General features: G+C 34.0%; 2 protein-coding genes across 2 annotated transcripts; both read right to left on the reverse strand.

Moving 5' to 3' along the window:
• Positions 1–7,618: 7,618 nt before the first annotated feature.
• LOC147517658 (uncharacterized) lies at positions 7,619–9,762 on the reverse strand. The gene has a single exon (XM_086594691.1). The coding sequence runs from the start codon at positions 8,977–8,979 to the stop codon at positions 7,789–7,791; it is 1,191 nt and encodes a 396-aa protein (XP_086450817.1). The 5' UTR covers positions 8,980–9,762; the 3' UTR covers positions 7,619–7,788.
• A 2,701-nt stretch (positions 9,763–12,463) lies between these two features.
• Positions 12,464–16,179, reverse strand: LIS (WD-40 repeat family protein / small nuclear ribonucleoprotein Prp4p-like protein). Its single transcript, XM_086589803.1, has 6 exons — positions 16,041–16,179; positions 15,039–15,901; positions 14,197–14,650; positions 13,867–14,064; positions 13,678–13,759; positions 12,464–12,693 (listed from the first exon to the last, which is right to left on the reverse strand). Exons 2-6 carry the CDS (start codon positions 15,890–15,892, stop codon positions 12,596–12,598), a joined length of 1,686 nt encoding a protein of 561 aa, XP_086445929.1. The 5' UTR covers positions 15,893–15,901; positions 16,041–16,179; the 3' UTR covers positions 12,464–12,595.
• Between the last annotated feature and the right edge of the window lie 7,858 nt (positions 16,180–24,037).

Genomic DNA, 24,037 nt, shown 5'->3' on the forward strand with positions numbered 1-24,037 from the left:
AATCTCATAGAATAATTGGTGGAAAATAAAAAACTAAATGCAAATATGCATTGAAATAACCTTAAATAATAGTTAACGGGAAATCAGAAACCGGATGTAATTGCATCGAACCTAACCTCAAAGCATAAATAATAAATTGGATGCAAATGCATTGAACTAACCTTAAGAAATAATTAACGAAAAATCGGAAACTGGATGCAAATTCATTGAACTAACCTCAAACAATAATTAATTGGAAATCGGGAACTAGATACAAATGCAATCATATCAAATAATAAACGAGAAATCGGAAACTGGATGCAAATGCATTAAACTAATCTCACGGAATAATTAATCGGAAATCAGAAAACTGGATGCAAATGCATTGAACTTATCTCAAAGAACAATTAACATGAAATTGAAAATTGGATGCAAATGTATTGAACTAACCACAAATAATAATTAACGAGAAATCGGAAGATGGATGCAACTGCATTGAACTAACCTCAGAAATTAAATAACGGGAATTGGAAATTAGATACAACTGCATTCAACTAACCTCAAAATATAAATAATAATGGAAATCAGAAACTGGATGCACATGTATTGAACTAATCTCAAAGAGTAATTAACGGGAGATTGGAACCTGGATGCAAATGCATTGAACTAATCTCAAAGACTAATTAACAAAACATCAAAAACTGGATGCAACTGTACTGAATTAACCTTAATGAATAACTAATGGAAAATTATAAAGTGAATGCAATTGCACTGAACTAACCTCAAATAATAATTAACGGGAAATCGAAAACTTGATGCAACTGCATTGAACTAACCTCAAAAAATAATTAATGAGAAATTGGAAACTAAATGCAATGTACTACATTGAACTAACCTCAAAGAATAATTAATGAAAAATCATAAACTTGATGCAAATGCATTGAACTAATAACCCTAAAACATGTTTGTATTATATGTAGGGGGAATAAATGTCTAGACAAATATAGTTTTGCATTTTAAGTAGTGTTTATCATAATTTTGTTATTATGATTAAGAATGTCATGCTATTCAAGTGGCTTCAATATTATCTTCGTCACATTGAAAATTATCACAAAACTTCAATCAAACTTCTATTATTAAATCTAACAACAACAAAAAAGTCGATGAGTTTTATCAAGGTTTGATGCTTCCTTTTTATAGAGAGTGGTGCAAGAAATTTGAATGACTGGTTAATATAATTTTCATATCTCATAGCTTCGTAGGACCTAGGAGAGAATTTGGACCAAGCTTAAACCAGTCCTTTTGCTACAAAACAAAAAAAAATACTATACTACCTAAACTACCTAAAGCCCAACTGCCCAAGGCAAAAAAGTCTGCCCACATACTTAGAGCATTTCTAGGTGGTAGTATCACCTCTAAATTTGCTTCCAAAACTCAGAATTTTGCGAAAAACCAACTCTAAGTGGAAGCAAATCTGTTAGTATCACCTGTCTAGCCGCATCCCTGGATGCAAATTTTCGATTTCAGATGTGGATGCGGCGCTACAATAGTAATGTCGCGCGCCATTCCAAATGTTGCGTGGGTTTTTTTTTTTTTTTTTTTAACTTTTTCAATTTAGCACGACATTCGCGCGACTAGGAATGTCGCGTGGGGTTGTTTTTTTTTTTTACTTTTTTCAATTTGGGGCGACATTGGGAGTGTTGCGCGACAGTACCAATGACACACGGGGTGAAATTCTGCGGCCACCTAGAGTTGGTCAGATTTTGAGAAAAATTTTGTCAAATTTCAGAAGCAAATCTGCAGGTGGTACTACCACCACCTAGAGATACTCTTAGAACTTGGGCTTGAAGGATTACACAATGGCATGGCTATCATCTTTTAGGCTTTTAGCCCGGAGAGAGTTGAAGTCCTGGGTCCGTCCCTGTCATAGCTATGCATAGTTGCTAATATTTTTTACAATAATTTAATATAACGGCACCCGTTCATAGGACGGTTCGAAAGCTAGTATTGGTTAATTCCTCCTTTATCAGCTTAGCAATACCATAATTAGCATAATGCACCTGTCTAGTTATATTCTTAATTTTTGATTTATTGGTAGGTGATGAATGTGCTTAATGAAGTCTTTGTGGTATTATTAAAATGCTTAGCCATTTCGGGAAAAACATGAGTACCTTAAATGCGTGTGTGGCGCGTTATCAGCCTATCGGTTGAGGCTAATCTATAATAATGCCACCTCTTTTTTCGTATTTTTCTCAAAAATTGTAATTTTTGTAATTATTGTAAACGAATTGCTAGATCGGATTGGGGGGATTCTTAGTACTAGTAATACAAGCTTTGGCACTTTTAACAAGGACGTCAGTTACTCATTCTTTATTTATTTATTTTTATAATTAATGAAATTTGCTTGTTCTTTTATAGTTTTGGGCTTGCTATTACCTAGGGTGATAATATTAGAAATTTCGAAACGACTCAGGAATTTCCAACAGAAATTAGGAGTTTTAATACAATTAGACCAGGTGGCTCTTGGTAATTAGATTTTGACGTCGTTATTCTGTAAAGACTTTCATGTTTTATCAATGAAACTATCTTAGTATCTTACAGTCATATAATGTCCTTAGATACGCATATGCTTGTTACAATCTTTGTAAGGGTGCGGTAAGGTTCATTACGCCCCCTGTTTACTTTTACGAAAAACAAAAACTATAGGATGGTCGATGTTCACTTGACAAACCAGACGTTGATGGTTTGAACTTTTAATCAGCTTGGTTTTCAAGCTGATTCTAGTCACATACTCACATAGTCAATTAGAAGTCCATTAATCTATTTTTTGTTGTTTTTGCTTGAAAGCTAAGTTAGAAGTCTTCCCACTAATCTTGTACTCAGACAAATGATACATAGACAGTAGAGTTGAAATCGAATTAATTAGGTACAGGCAAAAGTCACATGAATGGCTGTCACCCAGAAAGCTTGCCACGCCGCGGTATAATAAAACTTTGTGGTGGCTACAGTACAAAACCTCGTCTGCCACGTGTACACCTCTCGTCAAGTCAAACAAGTTGAACTCCCACTCCGTAAGAGTACTGTACGGACAGTATTATTAACACGGATCTCGAGGATAATATTTACCTTCACAGGATTCTACGTTGATTTTGTTGTTTATTTAATTGGATTCTCCTTACATTTTACTTTTGGCTGGCCTTACTTTTTTACAGAAATTTTATAATGTATTTTCAGATGTGGTCATGTGGAAGCTAAAACCCTAAAAAAGACTAGTAATGTATTACGGAATTACAGTAACCTAATAAAGCGTACCTTAGAACGGCTAGTAATGCAAATTCTAAGTAGCGTGTATCACGCAACATATTTAGTGGCACCATGGTCACAGCAACCAAGGTAACAAACCCACCCCATGTTTCCACTTTTAGTGCTTCGTGTTTTCTCTGAACCTATCAACCTATATATGCACCATGAACCATGTACGTTTGTTCATAAATCTTGTGTGTTGGGTTCGTTTCTCTTGCACTTTCCCAACTGTTCTGCGCGTGTGAGGATTCACTGTGTTGGAGGGATAGCTTTGGAGGTATATATGTAGAGAATTACAGCTGTTTTTTACCAATAAAAAGGAAAGAATTACACCTGCTTTGCATGTTTCTGTTCAGTTTCTACTGTTTCTACAGTTTTTTGAAGTTAAGATTTGAATGTTTTGCATGATAGTGATGTTGGTTTGACATAATTTAGAACACATATACGTGGCATGTGTTATGATGAAAGGGAAGCATTATTTTGTCCGTTGAGTTATTGGGCTTGTATTCATTGTTGATTTGATGAACCATGTACAAATCTAGCTATTATGGCATTTCGAGAGGAATTGAATGTTAAAAATTGGAATATTTGCGGCCTTTATCAAATGTAGTGAACAAATTGAAGAAGTGTCTGAGTGTCGACCACTCATTTTTACCTTTAATTCGAGACTATGTTTGGAATTGTTAAAATATCATAATAATCTGATTGATGTGGAGGCGAGAGATCATATCTACAAAAGTTTATCCTAACCTAGAATTTCTTAGTGCACAAATAACAATCATGAGTTTGTTTAGGTGTCAAATTTCTTAGTGCCGAACTTGTACTACTGCTCTATCAAGTTTTGTCAAGAGAACTTGTAATGATGTTAGTTAAGTCAGATTTTCCGTTTCTACATCAAGAATATCATACATTCATACCATAAGATTGCTATATGATATGAAGAAGAAATTTTTTCCTATTTTTATTTACTATCTGGGAATTATATAAGGTTTACCACTCGTATAGATCCAGAGAAGGATCTTTTTAGATCCCCAAAGTAGTGAGACTTGGTCCTGAAGCCTTAGTTAATAGGGACCTAACCCGGATGTTTTGAGTTATGAAGGCATTCCATACTTGTATGGAGTAGGAAAAATAATTAGCAGTTCGGCAGGAAACGGTGCCAACCTATGTGTGGTTAGCATAAATTGGTTGTGTATCCTTGGGGTACCTCTTTAGGTAAATTTGAAGTTTGTCAAATGCTCCTAGTGTCTTCTGCTTACCTGGCGTTTTAAGGTCTTGTTGTTTTATCGGTGTAAGATCATGCTCAAACTATAAATTGTTGTAACAAGTAATTGGATGTTTTAGAAGATACATTTCATTCCATAATGCTGGCTAATGAAGCTAATTTCTTACGCTTTTTAGTAAAACATCTTAGCAGATCGAATTGGTGTTATAAGATGGCTGAAATAGCTTTTTTTTTTTTTTTTTTTTGCTAAGTGAGCTGAATTGTATTAATAGTAAAAAGAAGGTTTACAGGGAGTGTGATATAGAAAATGAAAGCACAAGAATATATATATATAAAAATATAAAAAAAAAACTAACTATAGACATCACTTGGCTTTCTCTTAAACGGATGGTCCGTTAACGGACTTGTTGAGCAGCTTATATAGTGTCTTACACAACTAATATAGTGTTGTATATGCGTGCTGCTCATGAACAAATTAATAAGCATAAATTAAAAAGTTGTTCAAGACACCATATAAGCTACCCCAAAACAAGTCCCGTTAAAGAAAACTTGATCATGCTTCCCTACTATTGAATTGACTATATCTTACATCATTTCATGCCAATTTAATCGATGTGAATGAAATAGTTTGGCAGTTGCTCTTCCTTAGAAATCATGGTAGAGGGTATAATGATAGTCATAACCGCTCGGTTGGATCTGGGCTTGCATTGGAAGTACCCAGTTTAATATTATATTCATCTTCCCCCTTCTATATTTGATCTTTTTGTTGAGGTTGCGATTTACCCTCACAAATCACATGGATGCTAGAAGTTTGTTACCTTCATCCCCCGCTACTACCTCTTCGAAATTTTCATCTTGTCAACCCCAAAAGTTGCTTCCTAGCCAAGGGTATGCTGAACAGAAAACGGAAGTTTTAGGAAAAAGTTAGAGACTCGCCCAGGCACAATTATTATTATTATATGGCAGCAACATAATAATAGTGCATTTAGCCTCTATAAACTTATTCTAAATATTGGTTGTGTACGTGTAAGTGTACCTAGGGATGTCCAAATGGGTACCCGACCCGGTCTGAACAAGACTTTTCGGGTTTTGATCGGGTATCGGGTTATCCGAATCTGGGCCAGTTTTCAGTAGGTTGGGTTTGGAGTTGGGTATTTTGTTGAGAAGTGTGACTAAACCCTACCCTAACCCTATATTTCGGGTAGGATAAAACTCAGTATAAATGAAGAAAGAAGACAATAAGAAACTTTATTTGAAATATATATCTACATTTTATTTCTTCTTCGGCTATCCACCAATCTTTCAAACAAAATAAAACTTTGAATGAACTTCGAAGTAATTATCACCTATACTCGGACATAATTATTTGATATGATTTAAAAATAGATTGACTCAGAATGAACTATAAACACATGATCACGTGCAATTACTGAAAAAATTGGAAATCCCAACATAAATTTTTTCATAATCCAATATATTAAATAACTCATCATTGTAAACATGAATGAGATCATAATCCAAATATTTATCTAACTCATTCTTTTATATGAGATTAGTAGTATGCAATTGAAATCGGATTTGGGGTTTGAGTTCGGTTTCGGGTTTTTTAGCCCTTTTAACGGGTTTATGGCTAAATTATCGGCTCGGGATCAAGTCGGTCCGGGTTTAGAGAGTGTGACCAAACCCTATCCTATGTATTTCGGTTTGGGTTTGGGTTCGGGTTTTGTCTGGTTCGAGCAGGGTTCGGTGCGGATATTTTGTTCGGGTTTTGGGCGGATTTCGGGCAAAATGGACATCCCTATGTGTACCCCTCTCGTCATGGGAGAGGTTGCAAATTCAAATCCAACCAAATGTTGGTTGATATTTCTTTCTTGTGTAATTATGTGACGGGCCTTTGGGCTAGGTGAGCCTTCGATCTAGTAACAAGGGGCTACTACGATAGGTGGACCAATGAGCGAAAACAAGTCTTCATAGACATGGTGGAGGCGGCTGAGTCTACTCAAAATGGCGCATCAACGAGAGCCTTCGAGCTAGGTTCTCTTTAGGGTTGATGACTCTTCTCGCAATGTAAGCCTACAGGCTAGGTCCTTCAATCTAATTGGTGTGTGGGTGATCTGCTTTAACCCACTAAATATTCAAAAAAAAAAAAAAAAAAAAAAAAAACTTCTTCTAATTAAATATATATTTTTTATTGGCAAACCTATTTTAAATGAGATCAGTAACTCTTTGATGTTGGACTTCGAGCCCCAGACCTCTGGTATCATCACCCAAAAGTTTTATCGATTTAGCTAGTCAGCACCTGCTTTTTTTTATTGGTAAACCTGTTTTAAATGAGATTAGTAACTCTTTGATGCTGGCGGGGTTCAAGCTCCAGACTTCTGATATCATCACCCAAAGGTTTTACCGACTTTGCTAGTTTTAAGAATCTTGGATTATCAATCTCTTTTCCATCTCCATGATCGAGGTTTCTTTTCACTTTGGGATTTGTTTTGTAAGTCTGACTAAGAGTTCTCTCCTAACTATCTAAACTACTTTAAAAATCACGACCCTCATCTACAGTCCGGCAATAGTAAAAAATTAATTTTTTATTTTATGTATCTCTAAATCTCTTAGTTATTTTTTGTCTTACATGGTTTGGTTTTTGTTTTGACTATTTTACCCATGTTCTTTTAGTAGATTGACGATATTACCCTTCTATGCTTTAAGCAAAACGCATGATGCATCAATCTAGTATAGTATATATCACAAAATGTCAGCTGTTCATATTGTTAAATTTTCAGTCGTTTGTGATTCCTATATATAGATTGTGCAGGGACTCATATATATATATACTGAAGACTAATGGAAAGCAAGTATATAAATGTTGCCAACAGATTTTGGTAAGATATGAATAAAGGAGTATATATGCATCCTCAATCTATTATGTGCCTCTCTAATCAGGAAAATCATACCAAAATGCAACGTTCTTACACTTGAAGAAGAATTGTCCACAAAATAGTTACATAAGTTCCAAGAATTCTTCAGTATATTTAAGGGATTAATTGTCATCTAGTAGATCGATAGGTAAACAAGAATCATATCCATTACAATTTCAACCTAGAAGCCATTGGAGATTCACAAGTAATCACACATTTGTTTATATCCTTAGCCAAAAGATCACACATTTGTATATATATAACACAATAAATGATAGTAGGACATAGTTCACAAAGCGTACATTTTCCAATATTACGACACATAAGACAGGAACTAATCAATCTAGCATATATATTGCACCACCCCTACCAAGGTTTTCCATAGAATTGGTTAAGGTCCACGGTCTGAGACTGTAAACGATAAGCCGAGGTCGTCAAGAAATTTAAGCTAGCAATGGGATCTTGGACATTACCTACCGAAAGATTAGCCCAGTAGCTAGCGTGCAGTTTGGCAAAGTCAATGCTCCAGTTTTCAGGAATAGTAGGTAAACTGATGTTGTTGTTGTTGTTGTTGTTGGAACTTTGACCTTGAGATGTCACGAAGTTGTTCTGGTAACTGAAATTCAAATATGGGTTTGCTACTGTGTTGATTCCCAAAGATTGGTTGACGACATGTTTGTTGGGGCCTGGGTGCTGTGGAGACGATCGTTCTTCCAACTCAGCCAACACTTCCAAGGAAGACTTCATGTCATTACTGTGGGAACCACTTGATTCATCGGTCTTTTGAAAGGAACTCAGAGACTTCCGTTTGTTCAAGTTATGGGAGCTATCTTGGCTATGGTGCGGTTTCAATTTGTCCAATCTTCTAGTCTTCTCAAGTGTCCTCTCTCTTGCTCTTGCTCTTGCCTTCGCCCTTGAATCTCTTGCAACAGGATACAATGTAGTCCGACATGAGGATTTGTTCTTTGTTTTCTCTCTTGAAACAGCACGGTCTAAAGATTTCGCTTTAAAGATGACGTTCTGTCCCTCATCAATTTCAGAAACCACATCACATTCAGTACTACAAGATACACTCTTGGTATCACCAGTACATCGTTCACCAAGCTCATGGATTGCTTCCTCCGCCTGTCTCAGTAACCACTCAACAGTCTTACTAGCCTTTTCGAAACCAAGCGTATCTTGAAGATTGAAGAACTTGCGAGCTATCTCTAGGGAGAGTCTCATTCTCCTGTCTCTAGTTCCTTGAGCAGTAACAATTTTGCTGTGACGATCTTTCTTACCAGATCTCTTTCTTGGGTTTTTTCCACTCATGCGATAGACCTTCTTACAAGACCCACCATTGCCATTGTGCAAAGCATCACGAAGGTTGATGGTGGTGCTTGAAACTGCCTTATTAATCATAGTTTCTTCAACACTCTCTCTCGAAGGGGCCACTATTTCCATTAGTTGCTCTTGTGGTACGAACTGGAAAAAGGAGTAGTCGTCATGGTCAAGAAAAGTGGGAGAGAATTCAAAGAACATATCATTCTGATCAACAAAGTTGTTTGAAGTATACATTTGTGGCTTGCAATTGCAAAGGACAATTTTTTTTTTTTTTTTTTTTTTTTCACTCTATCTTGATGATATTGCTACAGGGACGTGGCATTCCATGCTCCATGTGAATAGAGTACCATCTCTTGAAAGAGTGGAAAGAAAAGAATAAATAGCTTAGCCAAGAGAATGAATATTTTTCTTTTTATAAGCTTTCTTTCTGGTCTTCTTTAATTGAGAGCTGAGAAACACTGTGTATTTTAGATTTGTAAATCCTCACTGGATGTGTGTTGGATATGGGTTCTATGGTTATAGGAACTTTTAGCAGCCCTTGAACCACATATATACCATGTAACTATTTATTCTTTTTCCTTAATACTTAACTAGCAAAAGAAAACGAGTGGATTTCTTACATGTTCTACTGTGATCTGGGACACATCACGTGGGGGAGCAGGAACAAGAATCCTCCAACTTTTAAACCCGTTATGAGAAGAGAAGGAAAGAAAGACTTTAGGTTTCTATTATTATTATTTTCTGGAGTACAGGGCATATATGTTTGATCATTGATGTTTTCTTTCTGATAGGGTCTTTCTCATATGTGAAAGATGTAGTATGTCTGTGTCTGTGTGTGTGTGTGGAGAATGGGATTGAAAATTTCCTTTGCTATGGTGGGTGATTTTTGAGTTATAGGTGGGGACTGTTAGATTTCTGTCCGTCGTCGAGATTGTTACTTACAATCTTATCTCTAGGACTATTAGAGATTTAACCGTTCATACCTGGAACATGACATATATGTATCACATTTTTCTATGACCATATCATCAATGAAATGATGAAATGAAGTAATGAATTACGCTACATAAGCTTTTGGTAATCGACCCGTGCCTCTTATATACTTAGGCGATTTCTATTCTTCTGCCTCCTCCCTGCCTAGGCGATTTCTATTCTTCTCTTGACAAGTACAAGTATGTATCTCTTTAAAATTGCTGTCTGAGCTTATAGTGGATATACAACCGCTCACAACCATTTTCTGAGGAACTGTTGCGGACAAGAAAATATCCAACTTTAAAGTGTAGAGTTAGGGTTTCTTAGTCTCCAAATCTTATCTAAGACCCTACACCACTTTTCAACTTGGTTGTTGCGCGTGGCAATATCTACAAAACCCTAACAAAGAAAGGACAATTATTCATAGAAAAAGACACAACAAAATAGTGGATGAGACTTCAGATAAAATGAATGTCAGTGCTCTTTTGACTAAATCAACTAGTCCTTAATGTCACATTGTCACTATCACCTAAAGGCAACACCCAAATATTGCAGACCATCTTCATCACTTCCGCTCCATGTTCTCCTTGGTTTTAGCTGATTCTTTTTCTGTGCTTTAATTGTTTCTTTCTCACAAGTCACAACTATATTTTAGGGTCGGCTGTGTTCCTGTTTGCTCTTGTTTTGGCTAATTCCTTTGTGTGTGTGTGTGTGCAGTGTGTGTGTGGTGTATGCCTATGAAAGAGACCTAAGGAGATGACACCCCTGGAAAGAGAAGGTAATTAAATACAACATTATTGGGTGGGTGATGACGAGAGCATATACCCTAAATGTGCTTTGCATTTCCTAAAACCTAAATTCCTTCATTCATATATAGTAAATGCTATATATGGTTCATTATTCCCATTTGTTCTACTGTAATGTAATTGACAATTGCAAACACATTATTACATACGTAGTGTGACAGTTTTCTCCGTTCAGTATTTCAGATGAGCTTTATTTAGGTGATTTATTTGGTCTAGACTCTTAGTGTTCAATCACCTGGGAAGTACAGTGCAATCTTAGTTTACTCACCATTTTTAAGCATGCTCTGCCTTTAGTACTTCCTTTTGCTGTGATTATAAGCTCATTACTAGGATACTACTAGGAGAAATTTTGGCAGCATACACAAGTACCCTTTTCTTTAAAAAAAAAAGTAGTGTATTTAATTTACCTTAGATTTACTTGAAATATTACATTAAGCAGCTCCAAGTGGGGACTTCAAACTCCGGATCTGCCCCATTCACCTACGGCTATCTCAGCTCGTGGCGCTTGGGTTCCGGTACCTTTTTTTATTACCAATGCCCAGGGTTACATTAGTGGCCTTTGGTTGATTCAAGGGATGGGAGTAATTTTGTTTCTACATTTAGGGTTTAGTATAATTATTAATTTTTTTTTATGATCAGGGATATGTTTCATTTGAAACAAATCAGACTTTTAGTGGATTTTGCTAACTAGAGATTTGATTGATACAGTTTGTAGTGACTAGTCACTAGTGATCATGTGTGATTAGAATAGGCTTAAAACCTAGCTTATTAGAACCATCAGGGTCAAAACTTGTCAAGTGGCCATCATAACGTCATATGAATCGAAGTAATGCAAAATATAAAAAGTTTTTTTTTAACTGAAAAAAGTGAGTTGACCAATGTCATTGTATGTTTTTTTAAATAATAATTCTTTCGAATAAATCTTAGGGTTAAATTGCTCAATGTAATTGCTTTTCTCCCCCCTTCAATTTACCTATTTTTTCTGATGCTTTGCTCCTCTACGTACACTATCACTACATGGAGCGTACTACTTCCATGTAGTTTGTGTGCGTCAGTGCGTGAAATTCCATTCTGTTCAGAACGAAGGTTCTCTATTATATAGTTTGTGTTGACTCATCAAAGAGAGTTGGAATATTAATTAGTTACTAGGCTCAAATTGGTTCGAACGTTGGCCTCACCTTTATGAACTAGGTCTACCAATTGTGTTTGGATGGAAGGCTTTTCACATCATTTGTAAAGGTTGTTTAAATCAAGATTGGATGAGCATTCTCATCGTTCATAGACTTTTGTTATCATTTACAGTTCATGGAGTATAACTAGTATATGCGCTCTTTTTGTCTGCTAAAATATAAATGTCTCAGGTCGTTTATGTTTCCACTTTCCACATTTAATTGTTACTCACGCGCAACTAAGCAATGAGCAAAAGGTAACTAAAGGAGTTAACTGCAATTGGTGGAAGTGTGGCAATTTGCTACTGAAGATAAAAGAGTATATTGGCATCCCAAGAGATCGCAGGTGACTGCCAGTTAACATAAAACTGCCACACCTTTTCTGGTAAAGAAATATCAAAGTTATTAACACGCTCAGTCAACCACCCGCCCAGTTAAGTCTCCTTGCATTTTTCAAACATTTTATCCTGCTGCTGCAAATGCTGATAGCCCCAACATGGATATTATTAATAGCTAGCATTCAGATTAGTTCTGAGAGAAAAGAAACCCAAACTCAACAATAACCTCACCATCATTTGCAATGAGTCATCGCTAGAAGTTCTACTTGGAGTGCACTATTACAGATTTTTTTCTAGTCATCACTCACAGAGTCTTCTTCTCAACGTGGTGGAATATACCTCCATCATCGAACCTCAAAACAAACAGTAAATTAGCAGTTCTTTTCAAAAGGCTAGTACTTCTACATTTAAGACACATGGGGAAAAAAAAATATCACTGAAAACATCTATTTCATTGGCATATGCTAATAACATGACAAGATTCTTGAGAACTAGCTTCTAAACAAAAATATGGAACTATAGAATTGATACATGGAACACAATGTATTCTATTTTGAATTCTTGATCATTGATCAATATCCATAGTGTTCTCTTCTTCATCGCTACGACTTGACCACAGTTTAATAGTTCGGTCATGTGCAACAGTTGCAATGCATTGTCCACCTACGTCACACATAAAGGGGCAAAATAGGTCAGTAGAAAATTCCATCAATCTAAGGTAATCGAAAGAAAAATTGAATCTAAAGTAACAATCCTAAATAGCTGGATTGGCATGTAGCGTGGACACAACGATGACACTGTGAAATTAAATGTCACATGCAACACTGGTCCAATAACTTAGATGATGATTTCCAGCAGTTGACTTTTAAAAGCCAACAAAATAACAAAGACCCACTAAAACATAAATTTGTAGTTTTACTAATAAAGCTTGTCCTATGACACCCTTCACACTATTGCACATAAGAAAGGTCACAGTTTCGATCTACCTGCAGGTTGCAACTATTTTTTGATATTAACATAATCAGAAAACAAAGCCAACAACTTCAGGTACTTTCAGAAGAACTGTTTCAGGAGTAAGCGGCTGAAATCCAATTTGGTTATCTATACCTATAACATTACATATTTACATGGCAATTACTATGTCGAGAAAACTAGAGCTGCCCTCTTGCTATATACTAAATAATATCCAATATCAGTAAACAAATTCGAGTAATAGCAGTAAGAAAATCGTCTCCAGGCCTAAAGGACAAGATGGTTGTCCTCTAGGCCAACCACACACACACACACACACACAATCCCCCTTTTTTCTTGTCAGGTTGAAGGATTGGTCCGAAACACCCTGCTTCAGGGCACTGGACATCTTCAATTCAAAAAGAGAGGTGAAACACAAGGTTTTTCTTTCACCACCACAATATCATTTAACTTGTTAATTCTGATCAGCACGCACAACCAAATTATCAAGATTTGAAGATGTGTAGCCTGATTCTAAGAGTATGATAAACATCTTTGATGGAGTACTATATAGACAGTTTCTAAAAAACCAGTCCACGTCTCAAATCAAAACCAGGTCCAGGTAACCCATACTGGACTTTGTTGCAAACCCAAGTTCCTAGACATAAACACTGTTTTGGACCCAAAGAAACTAACCTCCAACAATATCCAAAGCTGTAACTTTAGCTTCATGTCCAGACAGTGTCTTGATAGGCTTGAAATCTCGGGACGACCATACCTGCCAAAAGACAAAAGTAAAATTTCAGATGAGATAACGCAAAATTCTCACACTTAGGATCCCTTACCCAAGACATTTATTCATTTAAAATTAAGTAAAATAAAAACCTTTGCTGTCATATCATATGATGCAGTTGCCAGAAAATATCCCTCTTCAGGCTCAAACTTGACTTGTGAAATAAGATTCGAATGGGCAGGTATTGTGTACAAGGACTTTTTCTTTCTGAGATCCCAAATGCGACAAGTGTTATCTTCTCCACCAGTAGCTAAATGATAACCATTTGGAGAGAAGCTAACTCCGAGAACCTGTATGTGTGTGTGGGGGGGGAGAGAGAGAGAGGGAGGCAATCAGATTTATAACCAAAAACCAACAGAACCTCTAATGCTAAAAAAATCCAACATATTAGACCAAAGGTATGCATAGGGTTAAATTCTCACTGGCTTAACATGGCCTTCTAATGCCATAATACTCCTCCCTGTACGCAGATCCCACACACGAGCAAGTGCATCAAGTCCACATGATGCAGCAAGAGATCCATCACGATGGAATGATATCCCGTAAACACTCCGACTGTGGCCTTCTTGTAGAAGCAACTCAACACCAGTATCAATATCCCACAATCTCCAAGTCTTGTCATAGCTCGCTGTTCCCAAATACTTACCAGAAGGGTGAAATGCAACACGAGCAAGACGATCAAGGTGCCCCTCAAATTTCTTCAAAATAGACCCTTCAGAATCCCATAAGATTGCAGTGCAGTCAGCAGATGCAGTTGCTAAATAATTGTGCACAGGAGAAAATGCAACATCAGTTGCACGTTCAGTGTGACCCTTCAGTGAAGCAACTTTACTTACTTGAGGCATACTCCATAATTTGGTGACTCCGCTTATAGCACTAGAACAAGAAAAAAAATAAGATATATAATTAAAATTTTGCTTATGCAACATAAGGGAAAAATGGAAAATTAGAGGAGAAATATTATATAAGAAGACCACTAAAATTCATAATTTTTTTGTAATAAGCATATTGAAATCAATTAAACATGAGAACTTCCAAACTCGTAAAACAAAACATATTTGCATGCTTATAAGAGTCTTCATCTGTGTACTACAAAATCAATTCAGAAAAAGGGATACGAGAAGTTGCAGCAGTATGTTTAGTTTATACACTTATGGATCTGGATAGAGTAAAGCAGATGATGCTAAGTATACAGAAATGTGGAGTACAATGATCATTATTAATCAGTTGGGGTAAAACAAAAAGGAAGTAAATGGGGAAATACCAAGTGGCGAGCAGGCTCCCATCATGTGAAAATGAACAACCAGTAAGCGGACGATCATCCCCGATTTCACTGGAATCAAGGACCAAACCTCCTGCCTGCTTCAGAACTTTATTAGTCTCCGCGTCTAAATCTTCATCTGGGTCATCCCTTCTTCGCTTGGCACGCTTAAGCCTCAAAGCTGCCATCATAATCGAATACTTAGCAATGTCAATCCGAGCCTCTAAAAGCCCCTTTGACCCTTCAGTATAAAATGGATATGTCTGAGGTCCTTCATCACCCTCCTCTTCATGAGCAGAAGCCGCAGCCTCCTCATCTTCATGAGCTTTCAATAATCTATCCAATTGTCCTTCATTGTCCAGCTTTACCATAATCATACGCAACCTATCCCGCCGTTCCATCTCTTTCTCCCCAAATAGTGTGATTGGCTCCCCAAGCCGACGAAGACGGGCACGGACTGCAGAGTCATTAGTTGGAACAGCTAAAGCATGAGCACGGCGCTTCATTAGGAGTTCTTGCACTGCTTTTTCATGCCGCTCCCTTGCCAGTCTGCTCTCTTCTGATACCTCGTATTCCATGGAGGAAGCCGTCCGCTTGGGACCCGCCGCATCTTCGTCACCAGAATCCGAATCAGAGGCAGTTACTTCATCTTTGTGTGGTGGTGGGGGATGGATTGGAGTACGAACAGGTAGTGGTGCTAGTGGACGGGGAATTGTGGGTATCGGTGCAATTAGAGGTTGGAGCAATGGCAATGGTAGGGTTTGTGTGGGAGCAACAACAGGAGCAACAGAAGATACTAGTAGAAGTTGTTCCTCGTCGGTTGAAGATGGATCTTTGGGGATTTCTTCCTGTACCATGATGACTACCTGCTCGCAAGAAGAGGATGTAAATTAGTTGGATACAATGAGTTTCCATAAAAAGAGACAAGGCCAGAGGGGTCGATATTAAAAACTCTTAAACAAAATAAACCGTTTTGATATAATAATAATAATGAAATAATATTACCTGTATGTATTTTTGAGCTGAAGAGAGATAATAGTGTTGGGTCAAGTAGAGTGAAAGGGGGAAAGCGTTTGAAGTGAGAGCAAGGGAGACGAGGGTGTTTTCGGGCTAGGTTTTTTCTTATGGACTAAATTTTAGTTTCATCATAGCCCAATAAACAAATCGATCTTTGATTCGGCCCAGCACATATTGCCTTGTTTGCATTAGAAATAAGCTTGGCCTGAAATTAGAAATATCTACTATCTACTATCTATATCTTAAAAGCGAGAGACCTTTAAAAAAATAATATTTTCTCCCATGCAAGATTCTAATATGAGAGTTAGTTTTTTCTCTATCATATGTGGCACTTTAATAAGAAAGATAGTATTTTCTAATAGCCTATAATCCTATGTACATTGAACCTCTTTGGACAGTTTGAGTATATTTATAATTCTTGTATTTAGAGAGTTTGAGTGTATTTCCAATTCTTATATATTTGATCAAATAAAAAAAATGCTAAAAAAATAGGTGATTTGTAGAAAATAATTTTATATTACAAATCAAACACTTTTAGAGTTCCAATTTTTATATATTTGATCAAATAAAAACAATTGCAAAAAAATATATAGGTGATTTGTATAAACCAATTTCCTATTACAAATCATACAATTTTAGTGTCTATGATAAAACACCGACTTATTTCGAATATATCCTTAACACGGCTTCAAAACATAGTTAAAAACAATTATACAAAAAATAACATCACAAAATATATAATAGAAAATGAACAAAAATAAAATAACAGCAAAGCAATAATGACAAATATTTTAAAATATATATAATATTGATTGAAACTAACATAAAAAAACAATTAATGGGGAACTGAAAACTGGATGCAAATGCATCGAACTAACCTCAAATAATATTTAACGGAAAATCGAAAACTGGATGCAAATACAAACATTAAACTAATCTTAAAAATTAATTAATAGAAAATCAGAATATGGATAGAACTGCATTAAACTAACCTCAAAGAATAATTAACTGAAAATTAAATCTTGGATGCAAATATATCAAACTAACATAAAAAAAAATAATTGTCATAAAATCGGAAACTGGATGAAAATGCATTGAGCTAATCCTCAAATATTAAATTAACGGAAAATAAGAAACTGGATGTAGCTGCATTGAACTAACTTCAAAGAAAAATTAATTATAAATTGGAAACATAATGCAAATGTGTGGAACTAATCTTAAAAAATAATTAACAGGAAATCGGAAATCGGATGCAACTGCACTGCATTAATCTAAAAAAATAAACTGGATGCAAAACCTCAAGAAATAATTAACAGGAAATCGGAAACTGAATGCAAACTCATTGAACTAACCTCAAACAATAATTAACGGGAAATCGGAAACTAGATGAAAATGCAACTTTATCAAATAATAAACGAGAAATCGAAAACTGGATGCAAATATATTAAACTAATCTCATAGAATAATTAACGGGAAATCAGAAACTGGATGCAAATGCATTGAACTGACCTCAAATAATATAACAATTAACAACAGGAAATTGGAAATTGGATATAAATGTATTGAACTAACCGAAAAGAATAATTAACGATAAATAAAAAACTGGATGCAACTTCATTGAACTGATCTCAAAAAATAAATAACAATAATTGGAAATTAGATGCAATTGCATTGAACTAACTTCAAAATATAAATAACAGAAAATCAGAAACTGAATACAAATGCATTAAACTAACTTCAAAACATAGTTAGATTATATGTTGTGGGAATGTCTCGATAAGTATAGTTTTGCATTTAAAATTGTATTTATCTTATCTTTTTCCGTATGATTAGGAACTCTTTGCTATTCAAGTAGCTTCAATATATATGAACTTCGCCTTATTAGGCAATCTCACAAAACTTCAATCAAACTTCTATTATTAAACAACAAAATGAAGTTGAATGGTTTTATCAAAGGTGAGTTTTTTTTTTAATGGAAAGTGAGGTTTTCACGTTATAAGAAATTTGGTTGAGTGATCAATATAATATTAATATATAATAGTTCTGCATATTTGCAAATAGTTTTCAGAATAATTAATATAACAACACCCGTTCATAGATAATCTTTGAAGATTTCACATAGTGAGTCATGCATAATTTAAATAATAATTAACGGGAAATCGGGAACTGGATAATCTTCGATGATCCCATGCACATAGTAAATTACGATAATTTACTTTTTTATGTCATGTTTGCAAAGGACACTATAGATGGATCGAGTAGAAGTTGGTATTATACACCACATTGGATAATTATAAAGAAATCAGAAACTAGATTCAAATACATAACTGAGCTCAAAGAGTAATTAACGGGAAATTATAAACTTTATGCAAATTGCATTAAGCTAACGACAGAGAGTAACTAACGGAAAATTAGAAATTGGATTCAAATCCTTGAAAAAATTTAATGGAAAATCGGAAACGATATGCAAATACATCAAAGAAACCTCAAATAATAATTAATGGGAAACCGAAAACTAGATGCAAATGCATTGAACTTAACTCAAAAAGTAATTAACATAAAATCAAAAGCCGAATGCAACTGCATTGAGCTAATCTCATAGAATAATTGGTGGGAAATCAGAAACTAAATGCAAATGCATTGAAATAACCTCAAAGAATAGTTAACGAGAAATCAGAAACCGGATATAATTGTATCGAACTAACCTAAAGGCATAAATAATAAAAAAAAACTAGATGCAAATGTATTGAACTAACCTTAATGAGTTATTAATGGGAAATCAGAAACTAGATCCAAATGCAATAAACTAATCTCATAGACTAATTAACGAAACATTAAAAAATAGATAAAACTGTACTGAACTAACCTAAATGAATAATTAACGGGAAATTATAAATTTGATGTAACTGCATTGAACTAACCTCAAAAAATAATTAACGGTAAATTGAAAACTTGATGCAAATGCATTGAAATAACCTCAAATAACAATTAACATAAAATCGAAAATTGGATGCAACTGCATTGAACTAACCTCGAAGAATAATTAACGGAACTAAAAATTTGATGCAACTGCATTAAACTAAAATCAGAGATTAACTAACGGAAAATCCAAAATTGGATGCAAATGCATTGAAATAACCTAAAAAAATAGTTAACTAGAAATCGGAAGTCGGATGTAACTGCATCGCACTTACCTCAAAGCATAAATGTTCACTTTTTTTGCCTCATCACATGTATGCAAACTATATAGAAATTGTAAACTATCAAACTAACCTAGAAAAACAATTGACGAGAAATCAGAAACTGGATGCAGATGTATTGAACTAACCTCAAAGAGTAATTAACGGGAGATTGGAACCTGGATGCAAATACAATGAACTAATCTCAAACACTAATCAATGAAACATCGAAAACTAGATGCAACTATACTGAATTAACCTTTTAATGAATAACTAATAAGAAATCATAAAGTGGATGCAATTGCACTGAACTAACCTAAAATAATAATTAACAGAAAATCGGAAACTTAATGAAACTATATTGAACTAACCTCAAAGAATAATTAATGAGAAATTGGAAACTGGATGCAACGTAATACATTAAACTAACATCAAAGAATAATTAATGAAAAATCAGAAACTTGATGCAAATGCATTGAACTAATAACCCCTAAAACATATTTGTATTATATGTAGGGGAATAAATGTTTTGACAAATATAGTTTTGCATTTCAAGTAGTGTTTATTATAATTCTTTTATTGTGATTGAGAATGTCTTGCTATTCAAGTAGCTTCAATATTATCTTCGCCACATTGGGCATTCTCACAAAACTTCAATCAAACTTCTAATATTAAACCTAACAATAAAAAGAAGTCAATGAGTTTTATCAAGGTTTGATGCTTCATTTTTATAGAGAGTGGTGCAAGAAATTTAAATGAGTAATTAATATAATTTTCATATTTCATAGCTATGCATAGTTGCTAATATTTTTTAGAATAATTTAATATAACGACACCCATTCGTAAGACACGTTCATGTGATAAATCTTTTCAAGTGGGAGTAGTGTATTATTTGAGGATATAGAAACAATCAATCTGTTTTAGTGATTTGTACACATTAGTACGTAAGCCGAATGGTGATGATTTACCGCTAAATCACCATAAATCTAATAAAACTATTATACAATCTAGATCGAGTTTAAGATAATTTCATTTGAAAATTACGTATTAATATTCTAAACCACAAAGTGAAGAGGCTATCTCAATTTGATCAATTAGTTTCCAAGTACTTATGCACCATAATAATTTGCTTTTTAGCGTATTTGGTTTATTTTCAATAAAAAATATATTCGATTCAAAAATTTGCCGCTAAATCATCATAAATCTAATAAAACTATTATATAAGTTAGATCAAGTTTAAGATAATTCTATTTAAAAATTACGGTGGCAAATTTTCGAATCATAATATATTTTTATTGAAAATAAACTGAAATACGTTAATGACCAACGATTATGGTGTATAAGTACTTGGAAACTAAGGGATCAAATTGAGATAGCCTATTCAGCATACAAAATTTGTGTGAGACATTTTGTAAAGCCTTTTTAGCATACAAAATATTTAATAGATCCCGGGCGTATGCCCGGGTCCAAAATCTAGTCTATATACTAAAGCAGAATCTTCTAATGAAAGATTTTCTCTCTCCTATGTAGCACTCTAATATGAGAGTTAGTTTTTTCTATTTCTTATGTGGCACTCTAATATAAAAAATAGTCTTTTCTAATAACCTACAATCTCATATACATGGAACCTCTTTGGAGAGTTTGAGTGTATTTATAATTCTTATATTTGGAGAGCTTAAGTGTATTTCCAATTCTTATATATTTTATCAAATAAAAAAAATAGCTAAAAAATAGGTGATTTGTAAAAGGTAATGAAACTAACGTCAAAAAACAATTAATGGGGAACCGAAAACTGGATGCAAATGCATCGAACTAACCTCAAAAAATATTTAACGGGAAATCGAAAACTGAATGCAAATGCAAGCATTAAACTAATCTTAAAAATTAATTAATAGAAAATTGGAATATGGACACAACTGCATTAAACTAACATCAAATAATAATTAACGGAAAATCAAAATTTGGATGCAAATACATCAAACTAACATAAAAAAATAATTGTCGGAAAATCAGAAACTGGATGGAAATGCATTGAGCTAACCCTCAAAGATTAAATTAACCGGAAATCGAAAACTACATGCAACTGCATTGAACTAACTTCAAAGAAAAATTAATTATAAATTAGAAACATGATGCAAATGCGTGAAACTAATCTTAAAAAATAATTAATGAAAAATCGGAAACCGGATGCAATTGCACTGAACTAATCTCAAAAAATAAACTGGATGCAAATACATTAAACTAACCTCAAGAAATTATTAACGGTAAATCAAAAACTGGATGCAAATTCATTGAACTAACCTTAAATAATAATTAAAGAGAAATCGGAGACTAGATACAAATGCAACTTTATCAAATAATAAATGAGAAATCAAAAACCTGGATGCAAATGCATTAAACTAATCTCAGAATATTAGCGGAAATCGAAACTAGATGCAAATGCATTAAACTTACCTCAAAGAACAATTAACGGGAAATTGAAAATTAGATGTAAATGTATTGAACTAACCTAAAATAATAATCAACGAGAAATCATAAACTAACTGGATGCAACTGTATAGAACTGATCTCAAAAAATAAATAATGGGAATTGGAAATTGGATGCAACTACATTGAACTAACCTCAAAATATAAATAATGAAAAATCAGAAACTAGAAGCAAATGCATTGAACTAACCGGCTTCAAAACATAGTTGGGTTATATGTTGTGGGAATGTCTCGATAAGTATAATTTTGTATTTAAAATGATGTTTATCTTATCTCTTTCCGTATGATTGGGAACTCTTTGCTATTCAAGTAGCTTCAATATATATGAATTTCACCTTATTAAGCAATCTTACAAAACTTCAATCAAACTTCTATTATTAAACAACAAAATGAAGTTGAAGGGTTTTATCAAAGGTGGGTTATTTTTTTTTAATGGAGAGTGAGGTTTTCACGTTATAAGAAATTTGGTTGAGTGATCAATATAATATTAATATATAATAGTTCTGCATATTTGCAAATATTTTTAAGAATAATTAATATAACAACACCCATTCGTAGATAATATTTGAATATTCTACATAGTGAGTCATGCATAATTTAAAGAATAATTAATGGGAAATCAAGAACTGGATAATCTTCGATGATCCCACATAGTAAATCAAACATAATTTATTTTTTATGCCATGTTTGCAAGGACACTACAGATGGATCAGTAGAAGTTGGTATTGCACACCACATTGGATAATTAAAAAGAAATCGGAAAATGGATTCAAATACATAAGTGAGCTCAAAAAGTAATTAACGGGAAATTGGAAATTTTATGCAAATGCAATAAACTAAACTCAAAAAGTAATTAACTATAAATCGAAACGGATGCAATCTGTGCATTAAACTAACGTCGATAATAACTAATGGGGAAATTATAAATTGGATGCAAATCCTTGAAAAAATATTTAACGGGGAAATTGGAAACGGTATGCAAATACATCAAACAAACCTCGGATAATTAATTAATGGGAAACCAAAACTGGATGCAAATGCATTAAACTAAACTCAAAAAATAATTAAATGAGAAAATCAAAACTGAATGGAACCGCATTGAACTAACCTCATAGAATAATTGGTGGGAAATCAGAAACTAAATGCAAATGTATTGAAATAATCTCAAAGGATAATTAACGAGAAATAAAAAATCGGATATAATTGCATTGAGCTAACCTCAAAGCATAAATAATCATAAACTAGATGCAAATGTATTGAACTAACCTTAGAGAGTTATTAACGGAAAATCAGAAACTGGATCCAAATGTAACGAGCTAATCTCAAAGACTAATTAACGAAACATTAAAAAATGGATGAAACTGCACTGAACTAACCTAAATGAATAATTAACGGAAAATTATAAATTTGATGTAACTGCATTGAACTAACCTCAAAAAATAATTAACGGGAAATTGAAAACTTGATGCAAATGCATTGAACTAACCTCAAAGAACAATTAACATAAAATCGGAAATTTGATGCAACTGCATTGAACTAACCTCCAAGAATAATTAATGAAAAACTAAAAACTAGATGCAATTTGCATTAAACTAAAATTAGGGATTAACTAACAGAAATCAAAATGGATGCAAATGCTTTGAAATAACCTAAAAAAAATAGTTAACTGGAAATCGGAAGTCGGATGTAACTACATCGCATTGACCTCAAAGCATAAATATCTGTTTTTTTAGCCTTTTCACATGAGTAATTAGGAACCCAAAACGAAAATGAGTTTATAAAAACAGACTCTTACATGTATGCAAACTGTATAGAAATTGTAAACTATCGAGCTAACCTAGAAAAACAATTAACGGAAATCGGCGGATGGATGCAGATGTATTGAACTAACCTCAAAGAGTAATTAATAGGAGATTGGAACCTGGATGCAAATGCAATGAACTAATCTCAAATACTAATTAACGAAACACCAAAAACTGGATGCAACTGTACTGAATTAACCTTAATGAATAACTAATGGGAAATCATAAAGTTGATGCAATTGCACTGAACTAACCTCAAACAATAACTAACCGGAAATCGGAAACTTGATGCAACTGTATTAAACTAACCTCAAAGAATAATTAATGAGAAATTGAAAACTGGATGCAACGTACTACATTAAACTAAACTCAAATAATAATTAATGGAAAATCAAAAACTTGATGCAAATGCATTGAACTAATAACCCTAAAATATTTTTTTTATTATATGTAGGGGGAATAAATGTCTCGACAAATATAGTTTTGCATTTTAAGTAGTGTTTATCTTAATTCTTTT

This window comes from Coptis chinensis, chromosome 2, assembly GCF_015680905.1.
Source record: "Coptis chinensis isolate HL-2020 chromosome 2, ASM1568090v1, whole genome shotgun sequence".
NCBI classification, from domain to species: Eukaryota; Viridiplantae; Streptophyta; class Magnoliopsida; order Ranunculales; family Ranunculaceae; genus Coptis; species Coptis chinensis.

Coding starts and splice junctions, on each gene's coding strand:
- LOC147517658 (XM_086594691.1), bottom strand. CDS start 8,979: ATGTATACTTCAAACAACTTTGTTGATCAGAATGATATGTTCTTTGAA.
- LIS (XM_086589803.1), bottom strand. CDS start 15,892: ATGGTACAGGAAGAAATCCCCAAAGATCCATCTTCAACCGACGAGGAA. Junction 14,065..14,196: donor TAGAAGGCCATGTTAAGCCA/GTGAGAATTTAA, acceptor ACACACATACAG/GTTCTCGGAGTTAGCTTCTC. Junction 12,694..13,677: donor AGCTTTGGATATTGTTGGAG/GTTAGTTTCTTT, acceptor TGTGTGACGTAG/GTGGACAATGCATTGCAACT.